Source organism: Pyrgilauda ruficollis, unplaced genomic scaffold, assembly GCF_017590135.1.
Source record: "Pyrgilauda ruficollis isolate IOZ18807 unplaced genomic scaffold, ASM1759013v1 scaffold324, whole genome shotgun sequence".
NCBI classification, from domain to species: domain Eukaryota; kingdom Metazoa; phylum Chordata; class Aves; order Passeriformes; family Passeridae; genus Pyrgilauda; species Pyrgilauda ruficollis.
The window spans coordinates 994-27,328 of record NW_024524645.1 but is presented as its reverse complement, the minus strand read 5'-3'; the positions used below and the strand labels follow the sequence as shown (position 1 = coordinate 27,328).

General features: G+C 40.3%; 1 protein-coding gene across 1 annotated transcript in view; it reads left to right on the top strand.

Annotated features, from left to right (window-relative positions):
- LOC121357318 (ubiquitin-associated protein 2-like) overlaps positions 1–24,804 on the top strand; it is a 90,563-nt gene extending 65,759 nt beyond the window's left edge. The window contains exons 9-12 of the mRNA XM_041474490.1: positions 11,604–11,656; positions 19,605–19,672; positions 21,369–21,567; positions 22,540–24,804. Coding sequence (XP_041330424.1) covers positions 11,604–11,656; positions 19,605–19,672; positions 21,369–21,567; positions 22,540–22,794 — 575 coding nt within the window. The 3' untranslated portion in view covers positions 22,795–24,804. The remainder of the gene's footprint in view (positions 1–11,603; positions 11,657–19,604; positions 19,673–21,368; positions 21,568–22,539) is intronic.
- The last annotated feature ends 1,531 nt before the right edge of the window (positions 24,805–26,335 follow it).

The following is a 26,335-nucleotide window of genomic DNA, read 5'->3' as shown; positions in this document are numbered from 1 at the left end:
GCTCATTTGACATGAGAATGGTATATCCAATTTTCTTTTCATAAAACTTTAAAAGTAAAATTAGAACACATTAAGACAGTATATGGCCTCTCCCATTTGTGTTCTAATTTGGATTTTTGTGAAAATACCTTAATTAACACTTCCATCTCCAGGTTGTATATTAGGTACCTGTATTTCAGGTGGTGTGGACTGACACAATTGAACCTACTTCCTTTTTTCCTCAAACCCCTTTTACATATATATAACATTCTAGTTCTAGTACTTTAGAACTTGTGACAAAATGAAAATGTCAATGACCAGCTGGAGTGAATGGGTCTCTACCTGGGAATGGATGAAGAGCCGAACAAGAGTTTATGGGTCAGGATTAAAGGGAGAGGAGGGACAGGTGACATTATAGTGGGGGTCTGCTACAGGCCACCCAACCAGGAAGACCAAACTGATAAGGCCCTCTACAGACAGGTAGAAGTGGCTTCAAGTTCACAAGCCCTGGTCCTCATGAGGAGTGACTTCTACCACCCCATTATCTGCTGGAAGGACAACACCACAGCAGGGTACAACCAATCCAAGAGTTGACAGGAATATGTTGATGGCAACTTCCTTCTCCAAGTGATAGAGGAACCAACAAGGACAGGTGCTATGTTGGACCTTGTTCTCACCAACAAGAAGGGGCTGGTGGGGGATGTTAAGCTCAAGGGCAGCCTGGGCTGCAGTGACCATGAAATGGTGGAGTTTCAGAACCTTAGAGCAGCAGCAAGGAGGATGCACAACAAGCTTACTGCCCTGGACTTCAGGAGAGCAGACTTTGGTCTCTTCGGGGATCTGCTTGGTAGAGTCTCATGGGATAAAGCCCTGTAAAGGAGGTCCAAGAGAACTGGTTGATGTTCAAGGATCGCCTCCTCTAAGCTCAGGAGCAATGCATCCTAATGAAGAGGGAATCAAGCAAAAATGCTAGGAGGCCTGCATGGATGAAGAAGGATATGTTGATGGCAACTTCCTTCTCCAAGTGATAGAGGAACCAACAAGGACAGGTGCTATGTTGGACCTTGTTCTCACCAACAAGAAGGGGCTGGTGGGGGATGTTAAGCTCAAGGGCAGCCTGGGCTGCAGTGACCATGAAATGGTGGAGTTTCAGAACCTTAGAGCAGCAGCAAGGAGGATGCACAACAAGCTTACTGCCCTGGACTTCAGGAGAGCAGACTTTGGTCTCTTCGGGGATCTGCTTGGTAGAGTCTCATGGGATAAAGCCCTGTAAAGGAGGTCCAAGAGAACTGGTTGATGTTCAAGGATCGCCTCCTCTAAGCTCAGGAGCAATGCATCCTAATGAAGAGGGAATCAAGCAAAAATGCTAGGAGGCCTGCATGGATGAAGAAGGAGCTGCTGGACAAACTTAAACACAAAATGGAAGCCTACAGAGGGTAGAAGCAGGGACATATAGCCTGGGAGGAATATAGATTGTCTGAGCAGCCAGGAATCAGGTTAGGAAAGCTAAAGCTCCAACAGAACTAAACCTGTCCAGGGATGCCAAAGGCAACAAGAAAAGCTTCTGTGGGTAAATTGGTGATAAAAGAAAGACTAGGAAAAATGTGGACCCTCTCTCGAAGGACAGAGGAGACCTGGTTATCCAGGTCATAGAGAAGGCTGAGGTACTCAACAAACTTTTTTTGCCTTAGTCTTCACCAGCAGGTGTTCCAGCCACACCACCCTAGTTGCAGAAGGCAAAGGCAGGGAATGGGAAAATGAGGAACTGCCTGCTAGAGGAGAAGATCAAGTTTGAGACCATTTAAGGAACCTGGAGGTGCACAAGTTCATGTGCACTGGAAAAGGGGAAATATAACCTGCATTTATAAGAAGGGAAATAAGGAAGAGCCAGGAGCCTACAGGCCGATCAGTTTCACCTCAGTGCCTGGCAAGATCATGGACCAGATCCTCCCGGAAACTATGCTAAGGCATAAGGAAAATAAGGAGGTGATTGGTGACAGCCAACATAGCTTCACTAAGGGTGAATCGTGCTTGACAAATTTGGTGGCCTTCTATGACAGGGTTTACAGATGTGGTGGATGAGAGAAGAGTGACTGACATCATCTACCTGGACTTGTGCAAAGCATTTGACATTGTCCCGCACAACATCCTTGTCTCTAAACTGGAGAGACATGGATTTGGTGGGTGCACCACGCAGTGCATAAGGAGTTGGCTGGATGGTCGCACTCAAAGAGTTGCAGTCAAGGGCTCAATGTCCAAGTGGAGACTAGTGATAAGTGGTGTTCCTCAGGGATTGTTGTTGGGACCAGTGCTGTTTAACATCTTTGTCAGTGACATGGACAGGGGGGATTGAGTGCACCCTCAGCAAGTTTCCTGAAGAGACCAAGCTGTGTGGTGCGGTCAACACACTGGAAGGAAGGGATGCCATTTCGAGTGACCTTGACAGGTGGGCCTGTGCAAACTTCATGTAGTTCAACAAGTCTAAGTGCAAGGTCCTGCACTTGGGTCAGGGAAATCCCAAGCACAAATACAAGGTGGGTGGGACTGAGAGCAGCCCTAGGGAATTGGTAGGTGAAAAAATGAGTAGTTGTTATAGTCCCAGTTTGGATTATTTGCTGCCCAGGGGTTTCTGTCACCTCTTGCCTGTTGAGCCAATTCAGCATCCTTATTATTTATGTTATCTTTTATCGGGTTGGAATAATTTTCTCAGCAACACCTCGCTATCTCCCTAGCTTGGATTGTATCCAGTGCATATATTGGAAAATAGTTGAGTAAATTTCTCAGCATCATTCCTTGGTCTCGGCATTTTACTTCCCACATAAAGCCAAGTCACCAGGATTCCAAGGTGGTTTAGTAAATATTTGCAGTACAGGTGGTGCTCCAACCACAGCCCTCTGTTGCATGGCAGCAGGATTAGGCAAGACACTAGAAAGCATAGGATAGAGTCTGGCAGCCAGCAGAGCAATTATTTGAGGCTTGTCTAGGCCAGTAAGCTCAGCTACTACAAGCGTTACCTTTGGTGATGCCTCTTTCATCTCTCACCTGACTTGGGTGTTTTTTTCTCTCACACCCAACCATCCCAAATGTACCAGTAATCCATTTGTCCTGGGAACCTATCCTTTAGTCTATGTTGCAGAAAGGTAAGTCTGTGCTGATCAAAGGTCCCTTGCAGTGGCCACTGTTCTGCCAGGGTTCCATCTCTAGTTGTAAATGGCCAGTCTTCTTGATATAAAATATGTGTGTACTTCTTTTTGATAATTTGCTGTACCAAAATTCTTTTCCAGTTTTGTAGTACCTTGGTGTCCTGGTTTAGGGCAAGTTTGGGAGATAACCCCCAAAGGGGCTTCTCTACGAAAGCAGATTCAATTGCCCCCCCCCCCCCAACCGGTTCGGGAGAAAATATCTCTTTACTCTGATCAGGCCAAGCACCAGCCCTGTCTCCTTGTGCAGTTTACACTGATCAGGCCACACACCCCTCTCTGTTTCCAATAAGTCTACTAATGGAATTTTAATACACACCTACTCTTGGGTGCACTTCCTTCTTTTTCAGGCTCAACCCTAGGTTTTCCACAGCAGTCTCAGGTGCTGGATTTAATAAAAATAAGTAGTTTAATAGAGTGGTATAGCAGCAGGTCAGCTGGAGCTGGTTGTCTCTGAGTAGGCACCCAGAACAAAGAAATCTCTGGGCTTCTATGCCTTCAAAACACAGTACTGCACCAGCTACTAGGAAAATTACTAAGAAAGTGAACTCTGTTCTAGCCAAAAGCATATCTATGGTGAAAATACAGCTTGCAGCCTAAGGCTTCAGCAAATACAGCTACTCATGGTAAGCAAGTAAAGCTAAGCAAACGGCATACTAAATCACACAATATTATAACTCTTAAATGACTTGTTCTTATTTAAAACTTATTAAGCTAAACAACTCATATCTCACATAAGTCCTACTAAAAGTGATTGGTCCATGGGCATTGAACAGTAGGGTATGAATATTTAAGTAGAAAAAGAAAAAACATTTACAAATATGAATTCACTCAGTGACACTGGGATGGCTTTGGCAGCCCCCCCTGTATAATATAAGAATGTGAGTCTCTAGGATAGAGGAGAATTCTAAGATCTGCTACCTTTGAAGAGAATTATTAATTAAAGCATGAGTAGGCAATTGAATGAAAGCCAAAAGAGTAATTGGCCTGTCTGAAGATAGAAGCAGCTGTGTGTTTCTGTATGAAGTTTCAAATGTGGAGTACACACTCCTGGCTAAAGACAAGAGATGGGCCTAGTTTGGAAAGGAACTGCTTAACAGTGATCTCGTGGCAATTCAAAAATGAAGAATGTGACCTGCTGTCACCATTGAGTCAGGAACAGAAATGAAGGCGACACAACTCCATGAATTTTCAGAAGGCATAAAAGCTCACTTTATTACAAAACTTCATATTTTTATAAGCAACATCGTTCACCCAGAACCTGATTGGTTCTTAATAACACCTGTCGCCCCATTGGTTAATTAGGAACAACACCATCTTTCCATAAACATCATGTAGAACACGTTCCACATGTTCACAAACACCAGCTGCAGAGGCCAAGATAAGAATTGTTTTAATTATTTTCTCTGAGCTTCTCACAATTTCCCCAAGATGATGCCTGGGAAACTATCTGTTTCTCTCTGAGAACGTCCACAACCTGCTTGTCTGTGATTGGTAACACAGGATACCTTTCTGCTTCCTATATTCTGTTACAGGAGATAAAGACACAGGAAACCCTGCATCAGGATGGAGAAATTTATCTATGTTGTTGTCCACACTTGGGAACCATCGAGTAGTATGAGAATTTTTTTAACCCCAGCAAAGGGTAGCTTCTCATCTCTTTACTGCTGAAGCTTACTCGGATGATTTTTCATCAACCTGTGTCAAGTGTGGAAGGAGAAGACTGGAGGCCAGAGTGTGCTCTGTTGGGCTCTGCTGTGAGCTGTGAGCCTTTTGAGATGCAGCTTTCTAAACTTCATATAAGGCAGTTACCACTTAACCAGAGAAGACAATAACAGGTTCAGAATTTAGGAGGGCCTATGATGCAGCTGTTTTGTCACTCTGAGTCCCTTCTAGTCCAGTGTGGGAGAGTGGCCTTGATTATATTAATGGCTGCTGAAAGGGAGCACTGGCCAAATTATGGCATCTTTTCTGGGAATTACTTTTAAAATTACTTGGTGCTATAGTGCAAACAGAAACACATATTTTACTTTCACTGATGTTAATTTTTCAAATAAGTTTAACAGATAAGTTAGAAGAATGCCTAATGACTTGTAAATTCCACCTAGGAATACTGATAATGTTGTTTGCTATATGGTAGCAGAGGACAAAGTATCTTGTCACAAGTATTGAGGAAGCAATAAGGTTAGCTAAAGAAAGAAGACAGAGAAGAAAGGCATGAGGAGACTGGACCAGAGGTAGAAGATTCACTGATTAGTTTTTAATGAATGCAACTGTAAGGCTTATACTGACTAACTTGTGTTTCACTTCCTAAGTGAGCTCAAATGTTTTATGACCCTCTCTGTTAACTCAAGGTAGCCTTCATGTGTGTTCCCTATGGCAAACTCTGTTCCTTCTTGTAGGCATCTCCTCAGTTTTCAGTGATGGAAGAATTATGCCTAGGAATAAGAGTATCTTGGTGTTGGTAAACAGATCCCAGTAAAAGTACAAATGTGTCTACATGAGGGGTGTGCTACTGAGAAAATAGATTAGTGGGAATCCAAAGTGACATGGAACTTCTGTTTGGATGCCAAGTGCATTGTTGCTGTTAGGCTGTGCATATGTCACTGAGAACTGCTCTGAACTTCAGTAACACAATTTGAGGTATGTATGAAAAGTTGGGGAATGTGGTACAGAGAAAGTGTGAGAAGGCATTTGGGAATTTTCCCTGTCCTTGTCAGATTAGTGATTCTTAGGGGTATGAATGAGTGAGTGTCAGTGTGAGGAGTTCCCGCATAATCATTTGGTTGGTGGAAATTGAAAGTCAACTAGTTAAGCGTGAATGTTCTTTTGGGGTGCTAAGTACCTTTTTTTACTGCTCATCTTAATTTACTTTCAGGCAAAGGGAAAAGGTACCATAACTGACAAAACAAAAATGTCTCTTGTGACATCCCACCCTTAAGGGAAAGGGAGCACCCAAGATTTGTAAATGTTTGTGGTTGAAAGGAATAACAAAAATCTGCAAAAGCTTAGAGAGATTTATTTGTAAATTACACATTTGGCTTGAAATTGGTGTGTTAATCCCTGATCTCCTATATAAGCACACAGCAGTGGGTTTTGGATAAAGGAGTAGGGTAAAAGGGAAGAGAGAGAGAGATGAATTAGAAGGGGGAGAAAACAGAAATCACCAGTCACCCTGGGCCTTGTGGCGGTGCCTTTTTATAGATAAGTTTTCCCCATCCTGGAGATAAGTTTCTTGTTTCTATGCAAATCAGTTCTCATGCACAGTCTCTTCTAGACCTTTCTGGAAATGGATCAGGCGGCTTCTGGGGGTCTTTGATGGTGTTGAATCCCCCATCCCCCACCCCATCCATGGCCTCTTCTCAATCTCATTCCTGTGCTTGTGCTGGACTGTGTTGGGCTTATCTCCAGGACCTAGAACAAGGATGTTTGTCCCAGAAAATTGTTGCCCTACCTCCATATGGCCCCTTTTCCAGCCACATCCTGTTCCTTCTCACAGTGTGTTATTACCAACAACCCTTGGTTGGTTCCACAGACATCCAGCTAATGGCGTTTGAGGCACACACATTAGCCCCTTATCTTCCATGCTTCTACATCTCTCTATATATGACTATAGGGAGAATGTTTTGTTTGTGTTTCTTCTTTAGACAAGCTGTTGGAATGTCAGAAATAAGTCCCTGAGCTAAAAAGACTTCTCAAAAAAGAGTAGGCTTTAAAATTTAATTATTTAGTTTTGTCCAAGTGGGAAACAATTTCAGCCTTGTGATGGAAAGCATCTTGAGGGTTATTAGAGGATGCTGCAGCTGATGTAATAGTTTTAAAATAGAAGAAAGTGCTGGGAAGGGAGATGGAAATAGAGGTAGGGGGAAGGAGTGGCAGACATGATGTGGGACTGGAAGCAGATTGTACAAATTTGAGCTTTTGATTTTGCTTATTAATCACAAGTATTAGTTTTCAATTTTTTTCCCTTAACTTACAGTGTTGTCATGTTAGTTACAAAACAACAGACTCAGTAATAATTATGTTACCAATGTGGAGTTACTAAAGATGTGAATGAGGGCAATGTTTATGTATGGAAACCCATATAGCCTGCAGTGGGCTTGCAAAGGATTTCGGATAAGCATATACAGAGAGAGGAAGGGCAGGATGTAAATCCCTGTCTTTATTCCTTATTATTCAGTCTTATTTCTTCTTTAATCTTAAAAAAAAAAAAAATAGCACATATTGGCTATATGGAGAATTAGTATCTTACATCTGCAGTTACATTGAAGAGGAGGTTACTGGGCAACTACCTGGAGGAACAAAACCACTTTTGCATATTAAAATATTTTCTAAAGACATCATGCAAATATAAACTCTGCGATGTTTTTAGTATTTACTAGCTATTTCCTCTTCAAGCCAGTGCTGGGAAATTATCAACATTAACATTTTCAACTAAAAATAATTACACTATTTGTTTCCAAAATGTACTTGCCCCCATACCTTCTATTATAGCACTCTAGCACCTCTTGTCCTGAATTGTTGCAGGTGCCAGAGGAATTGCCGTAGCCTGAATGAAAGGTGTTTCTAGGTGGACCATTGTATAGTCCTATAGAAAAGCTAGGTGGTTCTGTGGAGGTAAAATTTAGTGTTGTTGGCTGAAATAAAAAAAAAAAAAAAAAAAGGGGGAGATAAAAAAAAAAAAAAAAAAAAAAAAAAAGCGAGAGAGTAAAGGGCAAAGCTTTAATGGTTCATAATGTTTAAGTGTGATTGTATTTTAAATAATTCGGCATTGGGTTTTCTATATCCTAATTTTTATAGAAGTAATGTACAACTGAAAGGTAAAGAGAAGGGACAGGTAGGATGAAACAAAACCACCAGTCCTTATTCAAAAGGGAATAAACTTGAATAGCATGATTGATATTTTCTTACAGGCATGCTGAGTGTTCAGTCTCTTAGCCTTTTTTGTAAGGTACAAATCCATGGGAGATCCTGAACCTCAAATCACAACAGTTCTTATAAATAAATTATGTTGGAGGTGGTTGCTTCTCAAAGTAAGTTATAAAAAAATATATTCTGGTAATTTAATGATACTTCTACTTTAATAGTTTCATAAATTTAACAGAAAAACTTCATTTGTTATTATCTTGGTTATGAGCAGCCTTAAATAACTTTGAAACTGAAGAACAACACAAAAGAAAAAAATTATAGTGGGGGAAGAAGGGAATTGTGTAGCTTAAAAGTTACAAGGAAGTTGTGTTTTTTAGGACTGCTGCAAAAGTCAGAAGGAACATTTTAGGAAACTTACAGGTTATTCTAGAATTTGAATGTAATCCAGAAGGAAAGGATTATTACATGAGTTTGGGATAGACCAAAATAAAATTATTTTTGAGCTAATATCTATGGCTGATCATTAAAAAAATAAATCAAATAGTGTGACAGGAAGTGAGGAATTGGAGAAAAATAGCTGAAGAGTTACCAAAAGTATGTAGTATACTTTTTATTGGCTTTATAATTTTTTTAAACTAGACTTGTTACTAAGGGAAACAGGAAAAAGTCACAGATGACTATCTAAGTTGAATTGCAATGACAAGGATCCTTGAAAATGCATAGCATAATTTTAGTGCAAACCAGAGAATTTTTAAATTGCAATGCTTTGCAAGGCTTGGCGAGAAGGTTGGGAAGAGTATATATGGAGTTGCAATAATGCCAAGGTGGATTTTGGACTGAAAGGAAATTGCACTTGTGGCAAGATCAGATTTGGAATCCCGTTAATAGGAGGAAGGCGTTAGTAAACTAGATTTAGTGCAGAGAAGAGCAGTGAAATAACTGAAACTGGAAAGATTGCGTTGAAAAGGTAGAATGTTAATAAACTATAGTAATAAACTTAGCAGCTTAAGTAAACTAATAAAAGGGTGATGGGTTGTGTTCAGTATTTTAAAAGAATAAGCTCACAGAACCATGGTCATAAGTAGGAACAACAGTTAAATGTTTAAATTGAATATCAGGAAAATATCCCAAGTATTATTCTAAGTAGGTTCAGTCTCCCAAAGGTGGCGGGGAAGCAATGGATCCCTTACCCTCTCACCACCAGGCAGGAGAAGGGGACATTAGTGATGGAGGGGAGTGGAAACAGGGTTCTGCTCAGGGTGGCAGGATATCCCCTCCCAACCTACCCTACCTTCCCAGGTGCCCTTATACAAATAGGTGCAAGGACCTGGAATATGAGGACCAGGAAAATGAGGACCAGGAAAAGGAGAATGGGGATGAAGGTGGTTCTGGGATGGAAGGGTCACCTAGGGTAAGGCAGCCTACCCCCTCATCATGACCTCTTCAATTAAGAAAAAAAGGTAGTAGTCATTGGTGACTCCCTTTTGAGAGGAATGGAGGGCCTGATATGCTGACCAGACCCAACCCATAGGAAGATGTGCTGTCCCCCTGGGGCCTGGGTAAGGGACATGACCAAGAAACTTTCCAGCCTGGTATGGCCCACTGACTATTACCCGCTACTGGTTTTCCAGGTGGGTACTGACGAATTCCCAACAAGAAGTCTGCAGATCATCAAGAGGGATGTCAGGACCTTGGGACGACTGGTCGAGGGATCTGGAGCACAAGTAGTGTTCTCTTCTGTCCTGCCAGTTGCAGGGAATGATGGGGCAAGAAACAGGAAAATCATGCAGATGAACACGTGGCTTTGAGAGTGGTGTTACCAGTAGAATTTTGGGGTTTTTGATCATGGGTCAGTTTATACAACACCGAGCCTGCTGGCAACAGATGGGGTCCACCTGTCTCAAAGGGGAAAAAGGCTCTTAGCTCAGGAGTTAGCAGGGCTCATTGAGAGAGCTTTAAACTAGATTGGAAGGGAGATGGATGGGACAGGGCCAGGCTTGACAGATAAAGTGTGGGAAGGGGAGAACTATAGTGACCACCCAAGCAGCAAAAGGAGACTTAAAGAGGGGATGCCTTGAGCAAGCACAAGCAACCAAAGATGTAACCAGAAGACAAGATTAAGGGCATTCCCTTGCACCCCCACTGGGATATTGGCACACTCAAATACATCTATAAAGATGCCTGTACAGCAACACATGCAGTATGGGAAACAAACAGGAGGAACTACAGATCTGTGTGCAGTCACAGGGCTTTCATTGCGATTGGGATAGCTCGCATGACTGCAATGTTGTCATGAAGGGCCTGTTTAGGAGACACAGACCAAGAAGGTGCGCTGGTAGAGTTGTCCTCTATGTGAGGCTACATTTGGAATGTATGGAGCTCTGTCTTGGGATAGATGACGAGCAAGTTGAGAGCTTATAGGTTAAGATAAAAGGCTAGTAAGGGTGACACTGTTGTGAGTGTGTGCTACAGTCTGCCTTAAGCAGGAGGAAGAAGTGTGTGAGGCCTTCTACAGGCTGCTTGAAGCAGCCTCAAAGTCACAGGCCCTGGTTCTTGTGGGGGACTTTAACTACTGTGACAACTGCTAGAGAAGCAAGACAGTGAAGCACACACAGTCCAGGAGGATTTTGGAAAGCATTGATGACAAATTCCTATCACAAGTACTGGAGGATCCCACAAGGAATGGTGGGCTGTTTGACCTTATACTGACAAACAGGGAAGGCCTTGTTGGAGATGTGAAGGATGGGGGCAGCCTTGGCTGCAGTGACCGTGAGATTGTGGAGTTCAGTATCGAGCAAGGAGGATGCAGGGCAGCACGTATTACCATGATGGATCAGGTTTTTGCATCTGTAGGATTGTTTCCTGTAGTTTTCCTGTTGCTGGATGCTGTGGGCTGTGTGCTGTTTTCCAGTGTTTGCCAAAAAACTGCGACAAGTTATGGGACAGTGTTTTGCAGCTACAGTGGAAGCTATTGACTCTTCTGCTACCATTATATCAATTATATGTTTTAAAAGAAAGTTGGTCTCTCAGGGGAAAGTATTTGGCTTATTTTGCTCCTAGGAGAGAGTTGAGACTTTGGAAAGGAGCTTCCAGAGCTGTAGTTTACCTCTTGAATTTGAGTATGTTGCCAGTAGGATTATGAATGGTAGAGGAGGTGTTGTGGTCATGTTTTGTTCAAGCTCTGTATGAATTTGTGCATGAAACTGGGAGATCCCATGGGAGGGTTGAGTAACCTCTCACTGTCATAGGAGGAAGTTCTTCCAGTGTTTGCAATTAATCACTGGGTAGAGACATGCGTTCATGCAAAGTATGTCTGGTACCATAGTGGCTAAGAAATACCTGAAATCAGAAATTAAATGAGAAAATAAACCCACTTCCCAAAACTGTAAATCTGCAAAACAGTTTTCTAGAGCTTCCCATGTTTCCAACCACTATCTCCTTGCTTTGTGTTCCACAAATAATGAAAACATGATTGCTTATAAAGCAGAATGGTTGAAATATGACATTGTGCTTTTAGCTTGTAACTGTTTTCTTTCCTTCCTCTAATTCCAATAGGAGCATGGAAAAACTCAGTAGAAGAATGGACTGTAGAAGATTGGAATGAAGATGTAAGTGTGCCTTGTTAGGTAGACTGATTGATTATTTACCCTTTTCAGAGTTTCTGTGTTGTCTTCAAAAACTAAATTTTTGAAGTAATACTTTGTATGCATGCAGTGATATTTCTTATTGTGTTTTTTTGCTGCAATTCCTGTTTAAAATATATTTATATAAGCTTTTTTTTAGAATAAAATTGAATCAAGAAATATTAATTTATTTTTTCTTGGTGGACAATACATAGATAATAAAATTTTAAGTCTTATCCCAAATTATTTATTTGTGAATTATAATTCTGCACTGCTCAATGCTGGTGGGTGTTAACCACATACTTCCCCCTATTATTTAAGAATTTAAAGCCATATGGAGTGGTTTTGGTTAATTAATTTAAGATTTCTCTAATTTTAAGATTTCCTGGTCTAATGTACTAAAGAGTATGGTATGTTTTGATGTTGATCAATTACTAATGTACTCACTTCTTGTTGTGAGATAGGATTAGGAGAAAAGCAAAGCAGGGTTAAAACTTTAAAAGGGTATAAAGAAAATTTTATTAACAGTAATTAAAAGAAAAAAAAAGTAGTAAGAAGTAAGACAAACTTTTCCTAACACTTCCCCTCCCCCTATAACCTTTTCTTTTCCTCTGATAATGTAAAGAACCAAAACTTAAAATTTCTAGTTAGTTTACTACTTTTAAAATAGTTTTTCTTCAGTTCACTTAGGAAGACAAGTTCCTCTTGTTAATGTTATGGAGACTTCTCCAGAAGAGGACAAAACAGTTCTTTCGTGGCTCTCAATTTGGTCACGAATAGTAGCCGCGCAGGGGAAATCTGCTATCGGGAACCCCTTCTCATTTTCCACAACCCTTCCCACAGCTTGTTTATGGGCTATGTTGACTTATGGGGTATTGGTTTAAAGATGAGCTGGTTAAAGGTAAAAGTTCTCATTATTTCTAAAATCATCTTCATTCCTGGGGACAGAGATCTTCTCCTGGGGGTACAGGACTACTCTCTTTTTCTGTTCAAACTTCTCATGGGATCATAGTTACTTTAATATCTGCTTATTTTAGTATGGAGGTTTTTGCTTTATATCGATTTGAACCCTTCATCTCCCCATAGTTTCATGTGTTATAGAGAAAAGTGTATTTTTTCCATAGCTTATAAGAGGATTTCAGTTTTAAAATTAACACATCTCATCCCTCCCATCTGGGACTTAACTTCTTCACTGACTGTGATGTTTTCATGTTGTTCTTCTACATTCTTGCATCTTGTTCCTTTCTCTTACTCGAGGGAGGATTAAAGTATTGAAAGAGTTAACATGTCACCTGAGCCCTTCAAATGGTCACTTGACTTGCCGGTAACTTGTGGTGGGAGCTGCGGCTGGGGCTATGTCAGGATCGGCTTTATGGTTGGTTTTTGGTTTTCTCTGCGTTTAATTCTAGTCGCAGGGCCACTCTGCATGGCTGTAGGGCTGCCTCTGGTCTCAGCCGCGCTCGGGGGAGGGGATCTGATGGTAAGATCTTAACAGCTGCGGCCAGCCCTTCATTCCCCCCCCCCCCCCCCCCCCCTTCTGCCTGGCAGCTGCTGGGGCCAGCCCGCTCAGAACGGGGCTCGAAGTCCCCCGGAGCGGGGCCCGGCCTCCCGCGGTAGAGCCTGCCCGGCTCGGCCCGGGACGGGGCCCAGTGGGCTTCCTGGGCCCAGCCATGATGGGACCCAGTGAGCCTGGGGCGTGTTACCTTCTTGCTGGCCAGGAAAGAAAGAGGAAGTTCCTGGGTTTTTTCGTCTTTAACATGTGTCTTTCACAGAGGTGTGTTCAGCTCTTCAGTGGTTCAATAGACTGTTAGTTACACAAAAAGCTTTTACATCACTTTCTTAAATTCCTCCCATGTTAAAACGATAACACCATATTATCACAAGACTTTTATATAATTAAGTGCTGAAGTTTACTATCAACTTTAGACTCGTCATTTGATGCTTTTTGTTTTAAATCTGCATAATTGTTCCACTTAGTCCATTTCATGTTCATAATCTTAAAAAAGGAGCTAGTAATATGCTGAAGTTGGCACTTAATTGCTTCATTCCTGTTGTTTCATCATGATGTGTAAAGTACTTAGAAGAATTTGGGTTCTCATTCTTTAACAGGCAGGAGATGTCTTCATGTCTGCAATATAATTGGCATTTGTGATCATCATGCATGAAATTCACATTTATTATTTTAAGTTTTCAGCTATTAAAGCTTAAGTAGTTCAGAAAACAAACTAGATAGCAAGAAACATGGAAAGGAAAACTGAGCTTTTAAGAAGTCTTTCATCTTTTATATGAACATCCATTATTTCAAGTTTCTTTTCAGAAGAGATTGTCTTGGAAGTCATCCCTTTTGCCTCCTCCTCTAGGGTGGCATGTCAGTGTTATTCCCAGGAATGTGTGAATGTTTCATATAATAGATATGAAAGCTCCATCCTTACCTAATGAGAGGGACACATCTTTCGAGAAAATGAAAAGAAGTTCTAAAATTCATAGGTTTTCTGTATCGATTACTGTCAGCAAAAGTTGACAGATTCTTTAAACCTTTCCTCTATTTCTGCAGTATATGCTAGAAGTAAACTAAGGGGTAAGGATACTGAAAATTTATGGCCTTGGTTTTACCCCTGTTTGCTGGTACAATGCAGCATTTTTAATACAGGAGGGGTGTTGAGCAATGCTGGTTAGGTTATTAACTATCTGTCCTGGTTTAGGGCAAATTTGGGAGAAAACCTCCTAAGGGGTCCCTCTAGAAAGCAGATTTAAGTGGCCCCTCCCACAACTGGTTTGGGAAAAGATTTCCTTGGAGAAAAGTGGAAAAAACCCTGTTTATTTAACAAGCAAAGTAATCACAAGCATTAAAAAAAATAATATTAAACAATAAAACCTCTCATTGTTCTGAAGAGATGGAAAATTCAGAAAGTCCTTTTTTGTGAGGTGTAGCTCAGCTCGCTCAGTCTATCAGTCCCTCTGGTGCTGGAATGCAGCGTCCTGGGCCCTGGTGGGCCACAGGTGTGAGCTCCTGGTGTTCTTCTGGGTTTTCAGTCCAGAGCAGGTTTGAAAAGTTCCAAGAAAAAGAAAAACCACAGTCCAGGGAACTTCTCTGCCTCAGCTAGCAAAATTAAAAATAACTAAAAGCAAATGAGAGCTCTCTCCCTCTCTGTGCTGCAGACAACACAGTCTGTGAGAAGGAGAAAAAATGCAGGGGAGCAAGTCCAGTTTCTGCAAACAATCTCCACGCTTCTTCTCTACCCCTTTGCTCTCAGAACTAGTCTTAAAGGTGCAGAATTTAATATCCAGCATAAACAGAACAGACGATTTGGGATGCAAGCATCATAAAGTCACCCCAGGACACTATGAAACTCAAGTAATTTGTGCATGACTCTTAAAGGAACAGCAAATTAAATTTCTAGACTGTTGTTAATTTTTATTCATTTTGGTGTTCTGGAAAAATCCCTGTAACCTAGGAGAAAGTTATTCATGTGCTGATGTTCAGAAAGAGTGAATGAAATAGTGAGCTGCAGGCAAATTAGCCCAAAACATCCCTGGGGAAAAAATAAAGTAAAATGGATTCATTTGATTAAAAAAAAAAAAAAAAAAAGAATGCACCTTGTGTCATTCAGTGTAGTTGTATGAAAATAGGTCCACTTCAAATAAACCTGATATTGGTCTTTAAGTAAATTTCAAATTAACTGCAAAGATAGAGTATGTCCTTGTAAGAGATTTGATCTACATTTTTTGTTCTAAATATAATTACATGCTATCATGAAGCACATTAGGTGGATTGAAATCTGCCATGAAAATTTTAGCCAATAAATCTTTTGCAGGAGGGCATTTCTAGGAGGGCTATAAAGTAATCTAGTCCCAGGCCAGATGCCATCTAGTGTCTTTATCAATGATTTGGAAGTAATAACATCACTGCTGAATAAAATTTGTGAGAAATAAAAAAAAATAATTTTTGGAATGGCCATTAAAAGTAAGCCAGTCATACAGAAATCTGAAACGCTGCTAGACTTTACCTGTTCTCAAATGAAAAATACTTTAATATAGCCAAGTGCCCATTTGTTCTATAGGAATAAAGGCACACCTCCAGAACAAAGGGCTGGTGTCTGGAAAGCAGCAATTGAAAAAATTTCAGCATTGTAGCAGATGATGAAAAAGGAACAGCTCAGCATGATCTCCTAAAGAGGTGTTGCTGTGGCAAAAAAACCCTATTGTAGTCTTTTTGTCTTTAGGCGCTCTTCCCTGTCTCTTAATCATTCTTGATTTATATTTCAGTATGTGAACTCTCCTGAACTTGATTCTGAAATACTGCATCCAATTATTCATTGCTTTTACAAAACAAAACGTGGAAAATAGCTGAAAATATTTACTGATAGTATTGGTGTTTGAGAGTGAGATTTTTAGTTTACTGAATCTGAAAAGGTTACTTTATTAGCATATAATGGGTTCTTGTTTTAGTCTAGCAGAAAATGGCATAATGTGAACCTGTGGCTGGAAAATGGATCCATGCATTTAAATGTATTATAAACAATTCTAGCAGCATGACTAATGATTGAAACAACCAAGGAAGCTGATGTATTTGCTGTCTGCAGGTAAAGACCAGGCATTTTTTGAAGAATATTTTTGTTTAAATGTGGTGTTCCCTAGTCAAGTACAAGTTAGGTGCAGGTGAGTGAAATTTCATGTTGTTTGGCCTGAGAACAATTTGATTTCTGTGATTTAATTACTAGACAGGACTGGTTACTATCTTTAGTAATGAGTATTGAGCAAGTATATGTTATTGCAGGCCCACAGCCAGGTAATAATTAGCATTAACTCCATGATTCTCAGAAGGCTGATCTATCACTTTATTATACTATACTAATTAAGAAACCCATCGCCCTTACAGACAGTCATGATACAGGTGGACCCAATTGGTCCTTCAATCTAAACACCATCAGCAGTGGCCAATTAAGAAACCACTCTTTGGTAAACAAATCTCCATAAGACATTCCACATGTTCACAACAACAGGTGCAGCAAGTGAAGATAAGAATTGTTTATCATTCTTTTCTCTGATCTTCTCACAGTCTTCCCTAGCACAATGCCTGGGAAAGTTGTGCATTGCTCTGTGGCCAAAGAGCTGCTGCCATGCTGCCACAAGTATAGTATGTTGTCAGTATACTATTAAATAGAGGAAGCTCCTTGCCGTGAAAATTTGAGGTTGTATGGGCAATGAAGGACTAGACAAATATTGAGGTACTGTAGATGGCTCTGGGTTTTCCTCTTAAAATTGTGGTTATATTCTTCTGGCTAAATAAAATTAAGTTTAAGTACAGAAACTATCAGAAGGGAAGAAATAGAATACCTACTAATTGCTGGAAAGTGATTGAAGGCAAATATTTTGTATATAATATTGTTAGGTTTCATTTTTATTTGAAACAATGGCAACACTTGAAAAAAAAAATTAGTGGGAGTGTTTCCTTTACCAGGAAGCAGCACAAGAACTTGTTTTAATTTCTTTAACTTCAGTATATCATGTCAAAACACAGATAAGGTTTTGTTATTTCTGATTTGTTGCTGTTGAGTTTTTATGAGTATGCCAGAGTATATTTTCTTGTGGTCCTCATTTATCAACTGTCCATAGCACCTGGTAGCTTAGTTGTTAAATATATTCTATGTCTGGTGATTGGAGAATGATTTTTATCATAGAAACAGGAGATTAAAAGCACAGACATTTCACTGCAGATGGAGGAAATACCCTTGTGGGGCTGCTGCTTGTGCATGATTCACAACTGTTCATTCAGTCCTGGGAAAATGCCAGAGCCTCAGTGAAAGATTTGTGAGTGTAGTGTACAGTGAGCATAAATAACTTTGTTAGGAGCTGATATTACTTCTAAGAAGTACTAAATGCATCTGTGTAATAAAGCTTTTCAGCTGCTGCTGCTGCACAAAGTATGTGTTTGGACAAACGCTGTAATCCCAGCAGACTTTTGAATTAGGTGTTTGGAGCTTGTAGCAGTGAGTTTGCTGCAGGGTGTAGTGTAAACTTCAATGTAGCCAAGCTCGTAGCTGGACATGTCTGTTTTGCATGCTGGTTCACTTGAGAACATTTCCTCTCTCATGTCAAGCATGCTTTTGCATTATCACAAACATCCTCAGGCTCCTCGATTTGTTTAGTTTTCAGGATTCATCAGTGTTTTGGCCATGTTTCGTCTTATCCTGGGTATTGTGAGCATAAGAAACTTTTGACATTACAAAGAATTTGCTATTTAACCAAGAGATTGCAAAACATAAGCTGCTGCTTGTGCCATTAGCTGACCTCCTTGTGCCATATAATGCAGGAGTCTCATAACACCACAGAAAGTACTGTACACATTGTTATAAAATAACACGTATGGTGAGGAAAGAGCTGAGCAATAGAGAAACAGCCTTTTAAATTGGAAATATGCTTGAGCTGAATCTTCTTTGTTTTGGTCAATACATAGAGTTGCAGGCTGGTAGCATTATGCTCAGGACAGAGTTGTATTCCAGAAAGATGGTATTAAAATATGTTATATTAGCAGGAAGGGAAGGAAATTAAGGGAGGAATTGTGGTGGTACTAATTTTTTCATGACCCAGTGTAGTGCTAGGGGAGAGCACATGAAATATTTGAACTTTGCCTCTGAGTAGTAAGTGATTTGCTCCCAGTCAGACCTTCTGCATCCTACTTAAATCAAATGTTTCATAGAAGAATCCCAGATGACCATGTACAGGGACATACATGCTTTCAGTAGAGCTGCCTGTGGGATGGCAGATGATACTGCCTCTTATCTGTGATGTCCTTTAAACTGGGCTGCTAGCTATTAAAAATGCATAATTTCCTGGAAGAGCTACATTCAAATGTCACATTCTAAAGGGATTCTTTGTGCATGTTTGAATAGGACACTTATTCTTTAATCTAAATACACAGCTACGCCAAAGTAGTTAAGGGTGATTTTGTGCAAATTTAATTGAAAATATAACCATTATACAGTCATATCTCTGCCTTGTTAAACCAAACCTGTACTGGCTTAGCACTTATTGTGGTTTGCAAGTATTCCTGTCAATAGAAATTAATTAGCCATAGGAAGTTATAGTTGTTTAACTACTATTTTTCTAAAAAGAAAAGCTATTAAAAATCCCAAACAAGAAACAATCAACCCCCCTACAAACCAAAATCACCCTCTTTCTCCCAAATGCCAACCAACCAGCTCCCCCTCCCCAGCTACCTGTGCAAGTATCTATCTTTATTCTAACAGCATGGTGGAAGCAATAGTTTTCTGCTGTGGATGGTTTGACTTGTTATACTAGCATAAGCAGTTGCACAGTTCTCCCTTCATTGTTTTCAAACTCGTGCTTGCAGAGCAATATGTTTAAGATGGTTTTGCCACTCCTAGAAGTGCCAAGAAGGAACCATGAATGCTAGTTCACTCTACATACCTGAGTGCAAACCTGCTTCCACTGATGATGTAAGCTGAAATGTAAAACAGAGATACATTAAATGAGTGGGAACAGTGCAATGTGTTAGACTTCTGCAACGAGATTTATCAGAGCTGCTCTATGGAGTCCTAAATTATGTCTGCACACTGATATATCAGCTGTTGCATTAATTACTTTCTACTGGTATAGTTTTCAGTTAAACTATTTCCCAAACTGATGTATGTTTATATACATTAGTATACCATTCAGTGTTCAGTAGATCAAATTTCCTAACACTTTCATTAAATTGGTACTTGATTCCGTGGAGAAGACTTTGCTGAAGTTCCACTACATTTTTTTGTCTTTTTAAGCAGAGCTGCAGCATAAGTGGTTGTAATGATAGTTTGACTTTACTTTTATCTTAAAAGTGCGTGACCAAGATGGAATTTCTGAAGATGTCACAGTACTGATGTGAGCATGTGTATGATTAAAATAACTCTTCCCCCCTGCATGCTTTTTTCAGCTTTCTGAAACAAAAGTCTTCACTGCTTCCTCTGTTCCAGCTGAGAATCATGTGACTCCTAGGCAAAGGTAAAATCTTCTTCCATAGTTTCCCTATACCTTAAAAACTTTCTGCTTGTTGAAGCAATGCTACCTTGCACATATAAAATGTTGACTAAAACACAGGGCAGCCTTGGCCAGAGATTGGTCAAGCTAGTTTCAAAACTGTGAAAGTCTTGCTTTTGTGGGTTCCTGTGTTGCCTATTATTGACTACAGAAGTGGAGCCAAACTTAGAAAATCCATGAACATAATACTGACTTCCACACAAAGACTGCTTACTGACAGGAACAAAAATAGCTAGTAAGAAAACTGTGCTGCTGTTGTTGAAAAGGAAGCTCTGGCTTTGCTGTCCAGAAAATGAAAACCCTGCCCCTGTAGATGTAGAAAGTGTTCAGAATATAGTGCTCTGACAAATATGTTGACAGAAAAGCTTGTGTTGCTTACCAGGAAAATCACCTTCTTGCCATCACTATTACTTGCCTTAACTGATTATAGAGTTCAGATAGAGAATGGAAAATATGACAGTTGCTGCTTTTGCTTGTCTTTGTATTCACCATATGCCTGGCCAATTATGTGGAATCAGCTGCCTGCATCAGCCTCACAGAGCAGGTTAAGGTTGTATGATGAAGACTTCTGTAGTTGGATAGCATGAGATCTGAAAACTAGATGGCCTAATGGTCTCAAACATCCTGATACAGCTGTACTGCTATACTTCAGACTGCAGCAAAATTGTCATTATAATATGGGCATGACCTGGAGGAGGCATGGTGTCAGCTTACAGTGTATATTCTATTCCTTTCCTTCTTAAAGGTAAGGTTGGACTAGATCTCCACAGGTCCCTTTGAAACCTAAATATTCTGTGATATGCTCACATGTTTGTTGTTTTAATGCAAATATTCTTCCAGTGGAGGTCCCTCAATTTGTGTTAGAAAATATTTTAGTTCATCAGCTCGAGTTCTGGTGTATTGTTTTGTGATATTTTGTTTGGGTTTTTACTTGCCATAAGAAAGGCTTGGACATTAAGAAATCTATGCTAATCAAAGTGCTGGAAGCAGCTCTTCAGCCCAAGCCTGTGGTATATTTAGGATAAACTTAAGTCAGAATTTTTTGAGTAGATTTATTTTATTTTCTGAATGCTTTGCTTTTCCTTGGATACACCTGTGTTAAACGTGTAGGTGTTAGTAGGCCGTGTTAAATGTAAGAAAATTCACATTTCTCATTCTGCTCAGGTATATATGGTAAAGTAATTTTGGATATGTGCCTACTATCTGAGAAATGTAGCTTTTATTTCCACTGCTCTTGTGACTTCCATACCATCACATACTCAATTGCTGCATGTGACTTAATTCTTTACTGTCTGTATACCTACCCCATACAGAGGTAGGACTTTGATCCCTTGCTCTGTGATATACAGAGAATGTGGATTATCAATATATATAAAGAGTTGGCAGGAGGGATCAGCTTAAACACAATGTATCTTTTATGACTTGACTCCAGTTACTTGGTTATATTAATCATATAGGTTATTTATATGATACATGATGATATACATTTGATAATGATTTAAATGAGAACAACGAATTTATATTCTAGCTATAGTGGTAAGTTTCAGCTAGCAGAATAATTCTGTTGCTGGTATGGCAGCTTTAGTATTAGTGCTTTCTTCAGTTTCAGCACAGTCTAATCATCGTGTTTATTCCATCCAAACTTTGCTTTGTCTTACAGCACTGATTTGGTAACACTGCTTCAAAAGCCCGAAAAGCCTGTGACCCTTACCCAAGAGACAGAAGGCAACTCGTTTGAGGCTCCCCAGCAACAAACCTTTGGCCAAGCCCTAGTTTTCACAAATTCTCAGCACAGCACCCAGATGGCATCAGGAACTGGCAGCTCCAGTGCTGTAAACTCTTATTCTCCTCAAAGTCTGGTAAAAATATCTTATGCTTTTTAAGTATTCCTAATGAGTAAATATTTCAGGTTAAGTAACTTTTCCAGTACTGGCCATTTAATGAGATGGTTCGGTATTTATAAAATTAAGGTTGCAAATGTTGAAGGAATTCTTAATTTCATTCCTTCAATTCACACACACAAAATAAAGTTTACTTTTTTTCTGGTTTTGTTAGGTAGTTGTTTCTCAGTTCACATGAAGTACTTGTATTAATTTTTGAGTAGAGAGCGGATGTATTTACTGCATGCTGATTTAGGATGAAATCACTTGTTTATAGTGAAGAGTTCTATGCCAGAAAACTTTGTGTTATTTGCAAACACACATCTGACTGCTTTTTTTGGAAACCTGATTATTTCTGAGTCAATTGTGAGGGCTTTAAATTGGGAACTTAAACTGATTTTCACAGAATAAGTGCAACTATTAGTAAATGCATGCTATTTTAAGATGCATGGATTAAAGTAAATCAGTATTGTCATAGTCAGTGATGAAGTTATATCAGTGATAACCAGAGAGGGTCTGGTCGTATGCTGCTGATTTTTTTATTGGTCAAAAACTAAAGCACAAGAAGTGACACCTCAACATAAGGAAGAACTTCTTTACAGTGAGGGTGGCAAAGCACTACAACAGCTGCCCAGAGAGGGTGTAGAGTCTCCCTCTCTGAAGACATTCAAAACCTACCTGGACCTGCTTCTGTGTCACCTGATCTGAATGACCCTGCCTTGGCAGGGAGTTGGATTGGATGATCTCCAGAGGTCCCTTCCAACCCTAACAATTCTGTGATTTATTAGTAATCTAGGACTACAGAGGTTTCAGTTGCTGCCAAATAGCAGCTGTAGGCATTGAACATAACCCTATGGTTGTGTTCAAATTATTTTCAAATTATTTATTAAATACTCAACTCCACTCTTTTCTTCCCTTCTTTTTTTTTTTTTTTTTTTGGTCTCTTGGTAGTCTGCAGTTCTTTGTCCTGGCTTTCGAGAACATGGCTCTCCTAAACTGACAAACTCTACTGGATCCCAAATCTTGGACCAGTTGAAATCTCCAGGTTTGGGTCAGTTTACCTCTCAACAAAACAATAATAGTTCTACTACCACTACCACATCATCCTGGGATCAAAAACCGCCCATTACCCAGGCTTCAGTCCTTAGTCAGTTTGGTAAGTGCTTTGATATAGCTTTCTCTCTGTTAGCCTATAAGATGTCTTAATGCCAATAGCAGTTTAAAATTGCCTTAAATGAAAAACTTTTGTAAAATACCATAATCCTAATAATATAATTGGTTACAGCATTGTGCTACACTTAGTTGCTGGTAATAGACATTATAAGTATATCACAAACTAAGTTTTGAGAGGCTTAAGTATATCTATAAATGTCATTGAATCTTATGAGGTTTCTGAGCTTTCATGTAATGACATCTTTGATTTAATATGCTTGAATATTTAAATGCAATTTTGTTGTGACTGTGTCGTGGTTTAACCCCAGCCAGCAACCAAGCCCTATGCAGCTGCTCACTCCCTTTCCCACCAGTGGGACTGGAAAGACAATGGGAAGGGTAAAAGTGAGAAAACTCGTGGGTTGAGATAAAGACAGTTTAATAAGGAAAGCAAAAGCCACACACTCAAGCAAAGCAAACTAAGGAATTTGTTCACCCCTTCCCATGGGCAGGCAGGTGTTCAGCCATCTCCAGGAAATCAGGGCTCCATCATGTGTAATGGTGACTTGTGAAGACAAATGCCATCACTCCAAACGTCTTCCCCCTTCTCCTTCTTCCCCCATCTTATATACTGAGCATGATGTCTCATGGTCTGGAATATCCCTTGGGTCAGTTTGAGTCACCTGTCCCAACTGTCTCCTCCCAACCTCCCACACACCACCAGCCTCCTCCCCAGCATGGCCGTACAATGAGCAGAAAATGCCTTGACTCTGTATAAGCTCAGCAATAAGAAAACCACCTCTATATTATCAACCTTGTGTTCAGCACAAATCCAAAGCATAGCCCCATACCAGCCACTGGGAAGAAAATTAACTCTACCCCAGCCAAAACCAGTACACTTTGTTTCTCAACAAATCCCAGAAAATACCTATTTTCAGTGTGCCTATGCTGCTTCTAGGTTGTACCATATTTTGTCTTTTCCCCCAATTTCTTCTCTTCTTATCACTGAATGAATTTTGAATGAGTACTACATAATTTCTTCGTAATTTGCATTACATCTCAGCATTCCTTCCCAGTGTGAAGTCTATGTGTGCTGAAAATTATGCAGGTTACCAGTTTTTTCTGTTCATAATTGTATGGATTTTTCATTTAATTGAGTAAAATTAGTGGAAATGGCAAAAATGACAAACATTGGTTTTACAGTGTAGTTTCTAGCAATATTCTCACTGTGAAGGGTGATAGCTCTTGTATCTCTCTGCTGTGTGAGTGTATGTTTCCAGATAGATAAGCAGCTAAACTGGTAGCAGTTATAATCTTTAACATGCAGAAATTCTGAAAAAATGTTTATGTACATTTTAAGTTGACTTCTAATACACTTCAACTGGATAAAAAAACCTTCACGCTGCAAATGCATGCATCTCTTACGGTTGTTGACCAGTGCTCTGAGATACTTTCAGTGTCTGGAAATATGAAAGGGGAAGTCTTGGGAAAAAAACTGTAAGCATCCAGAGTCTCTTGACTTTCAGTCATATTGAGATGGTAGATGACTTCCTATTTCTGTTGAAAATATTTTCTTTTGTAGGGGCAAGGGAATCCTAACTCATAATACCACTAAGTTTCAAATCTAGACCCCCTCGGAAGTAATCATATTTTATCATCACAATTAATTGCCGTAAAACATGCAGTGTTTGACTAAAATAGTCAATAACAGTTTTTGGGGCCTAATGTGTGATAATGTTACGTCACTATATGAATAGGTTTGCTTTTATATTTTTTAAGAAAGTCAAGGCAAGCAGCTTGGGTGCAGGTGCATTTTGCAGCAGACCAGGGGATCTATGGGAAGTGGCTGGTGATGGTGTCCTGAACTGGGGAAACCCCAGGAGAGCATCAAGACTGTCTTAAGTTGCAAGATGTGGCTGGGGGCATGTATTCTACCATCTGTTAGAGGTGGGGCAGTTATCTTCTGTTAATTGAGCCACCTGTTAAAACCAAGCGGGGCAGTTTTCTTTATCTCTTCCATGACCAATCCTCCCTCCGGTGAGATTTCTTCTGTTAATGGGCCATTGAGTCATAAGGCACAATGGCATCGATAGAAAAAGGGTGAGAAAAGGAATAACAGTTCTTGTGTAACCTAATTTTTGTGTGCTGGATATAAAAACCTTGTTAGGTGTCATCATGTGGTCTAGCTTACCCTGGTTTGGGTGGCATGTGGTTCTGGCTATATTTCTCCCATTTGCAGGCCCTTATCTAGACACGGGCCCTAGAACTAAGGCTACTGTGGCTGTCATCAAGTTTTTTTAATGGGTTAATAAGGTGAGGAATTCATGGATCTTTAACTTCCTCTGGAAGGCAGGAACATGGATTCAGAGCTATCACACACTAATTGTATGTTTTTGGGGTTACTTTAAGAATGGTACCTACTGTGAGGAAATGACACGGGGAAATTTTCTCCCAACCCTTTAACCATCTCTTTGGGTCTGCCCCACCAGTTTTTGAAGGGTTCAGATCCTCTCTAAATACTAATGATATCATACAGTGGCTGGTGTTGCTGATATGCCTGTTAAGCCTGTTCTATTTATCATTAAGAGATAAGGGAAGATTGACTTGGATAACCACCCTCATACCTACCCCAGAGAATAGCAATGCTACTACAGACCCTGACACTACCCTGGGTACTAGGGATGTTGCTCCACAGCGCACCTCAGAACTGAACCACCCAGACTGGGTGGCGGTTCTTGTGAAGGAGATAGGTGAGATGAGCCATATGCTGAAGGAGTACATTTCCCCAGCTTGTGAGAAACCCTCCCCCTGCCAGGAAGAGGGAGAGTCTAATAGTGCACCAGTAGAACCCACAGACATTACAACCATCCAGGTTCCAGCTGAACTGCAAGGGCAGTCACAGCCAGCAGCAGTTACCCCTGTGAAAATGAGAAAGTCTAAGATGAAATCAGAGCACCCAAATAATAATGATAAGAAAGGAGGGCCCTCACAACCTGCAGGGGAGCCAATGGTTGCAATCATCACTGAGTCTTTGACATACCAAAGTCTCTGTAATCTGCAGAAAGACATTGTATGACAGGGGCATGAAGCTTATACAGCCTGGTTACTTTGGGTCTGGGACCTTATGGGTACAGGTGTGCAACTGGATGGTGGTGAGGCAAGGAATTTGGGACCCTTGACCAAGGACTCAGGTATGAATCAGGTATTTTTAAGGGAGCCAGGGCCCCTTTCCCTCTGGGAGTGGCTTTTAATAAGTGTCAGAGAGAGGTTTGTCCACAGGGAGAGAATGCAGGAACACCACCATAGAATGTGCTGGAAAACCCTTGAGGAAGGGATCCAACAGCTGAGAGAAGTGGCGGTATTGGAGGTACTCCTTGGGAGGGAAGGACAGCATGATAATGACCCTGACAAGGTCAGGTGCACTGGGCAAATGTTGTGGAGTCTGGCAAATCTAGGGCCATCTCAATACACCACTTTGATTGCAATGATTAATGCAAATAACTGAGAAACAGTGGGTTCTGTTGCCAACAAGCTTAGAAATTATGAGAGTATGATCAATGGCCCCATAGAGCCTCATGTCTCTGCTGTAATTAAG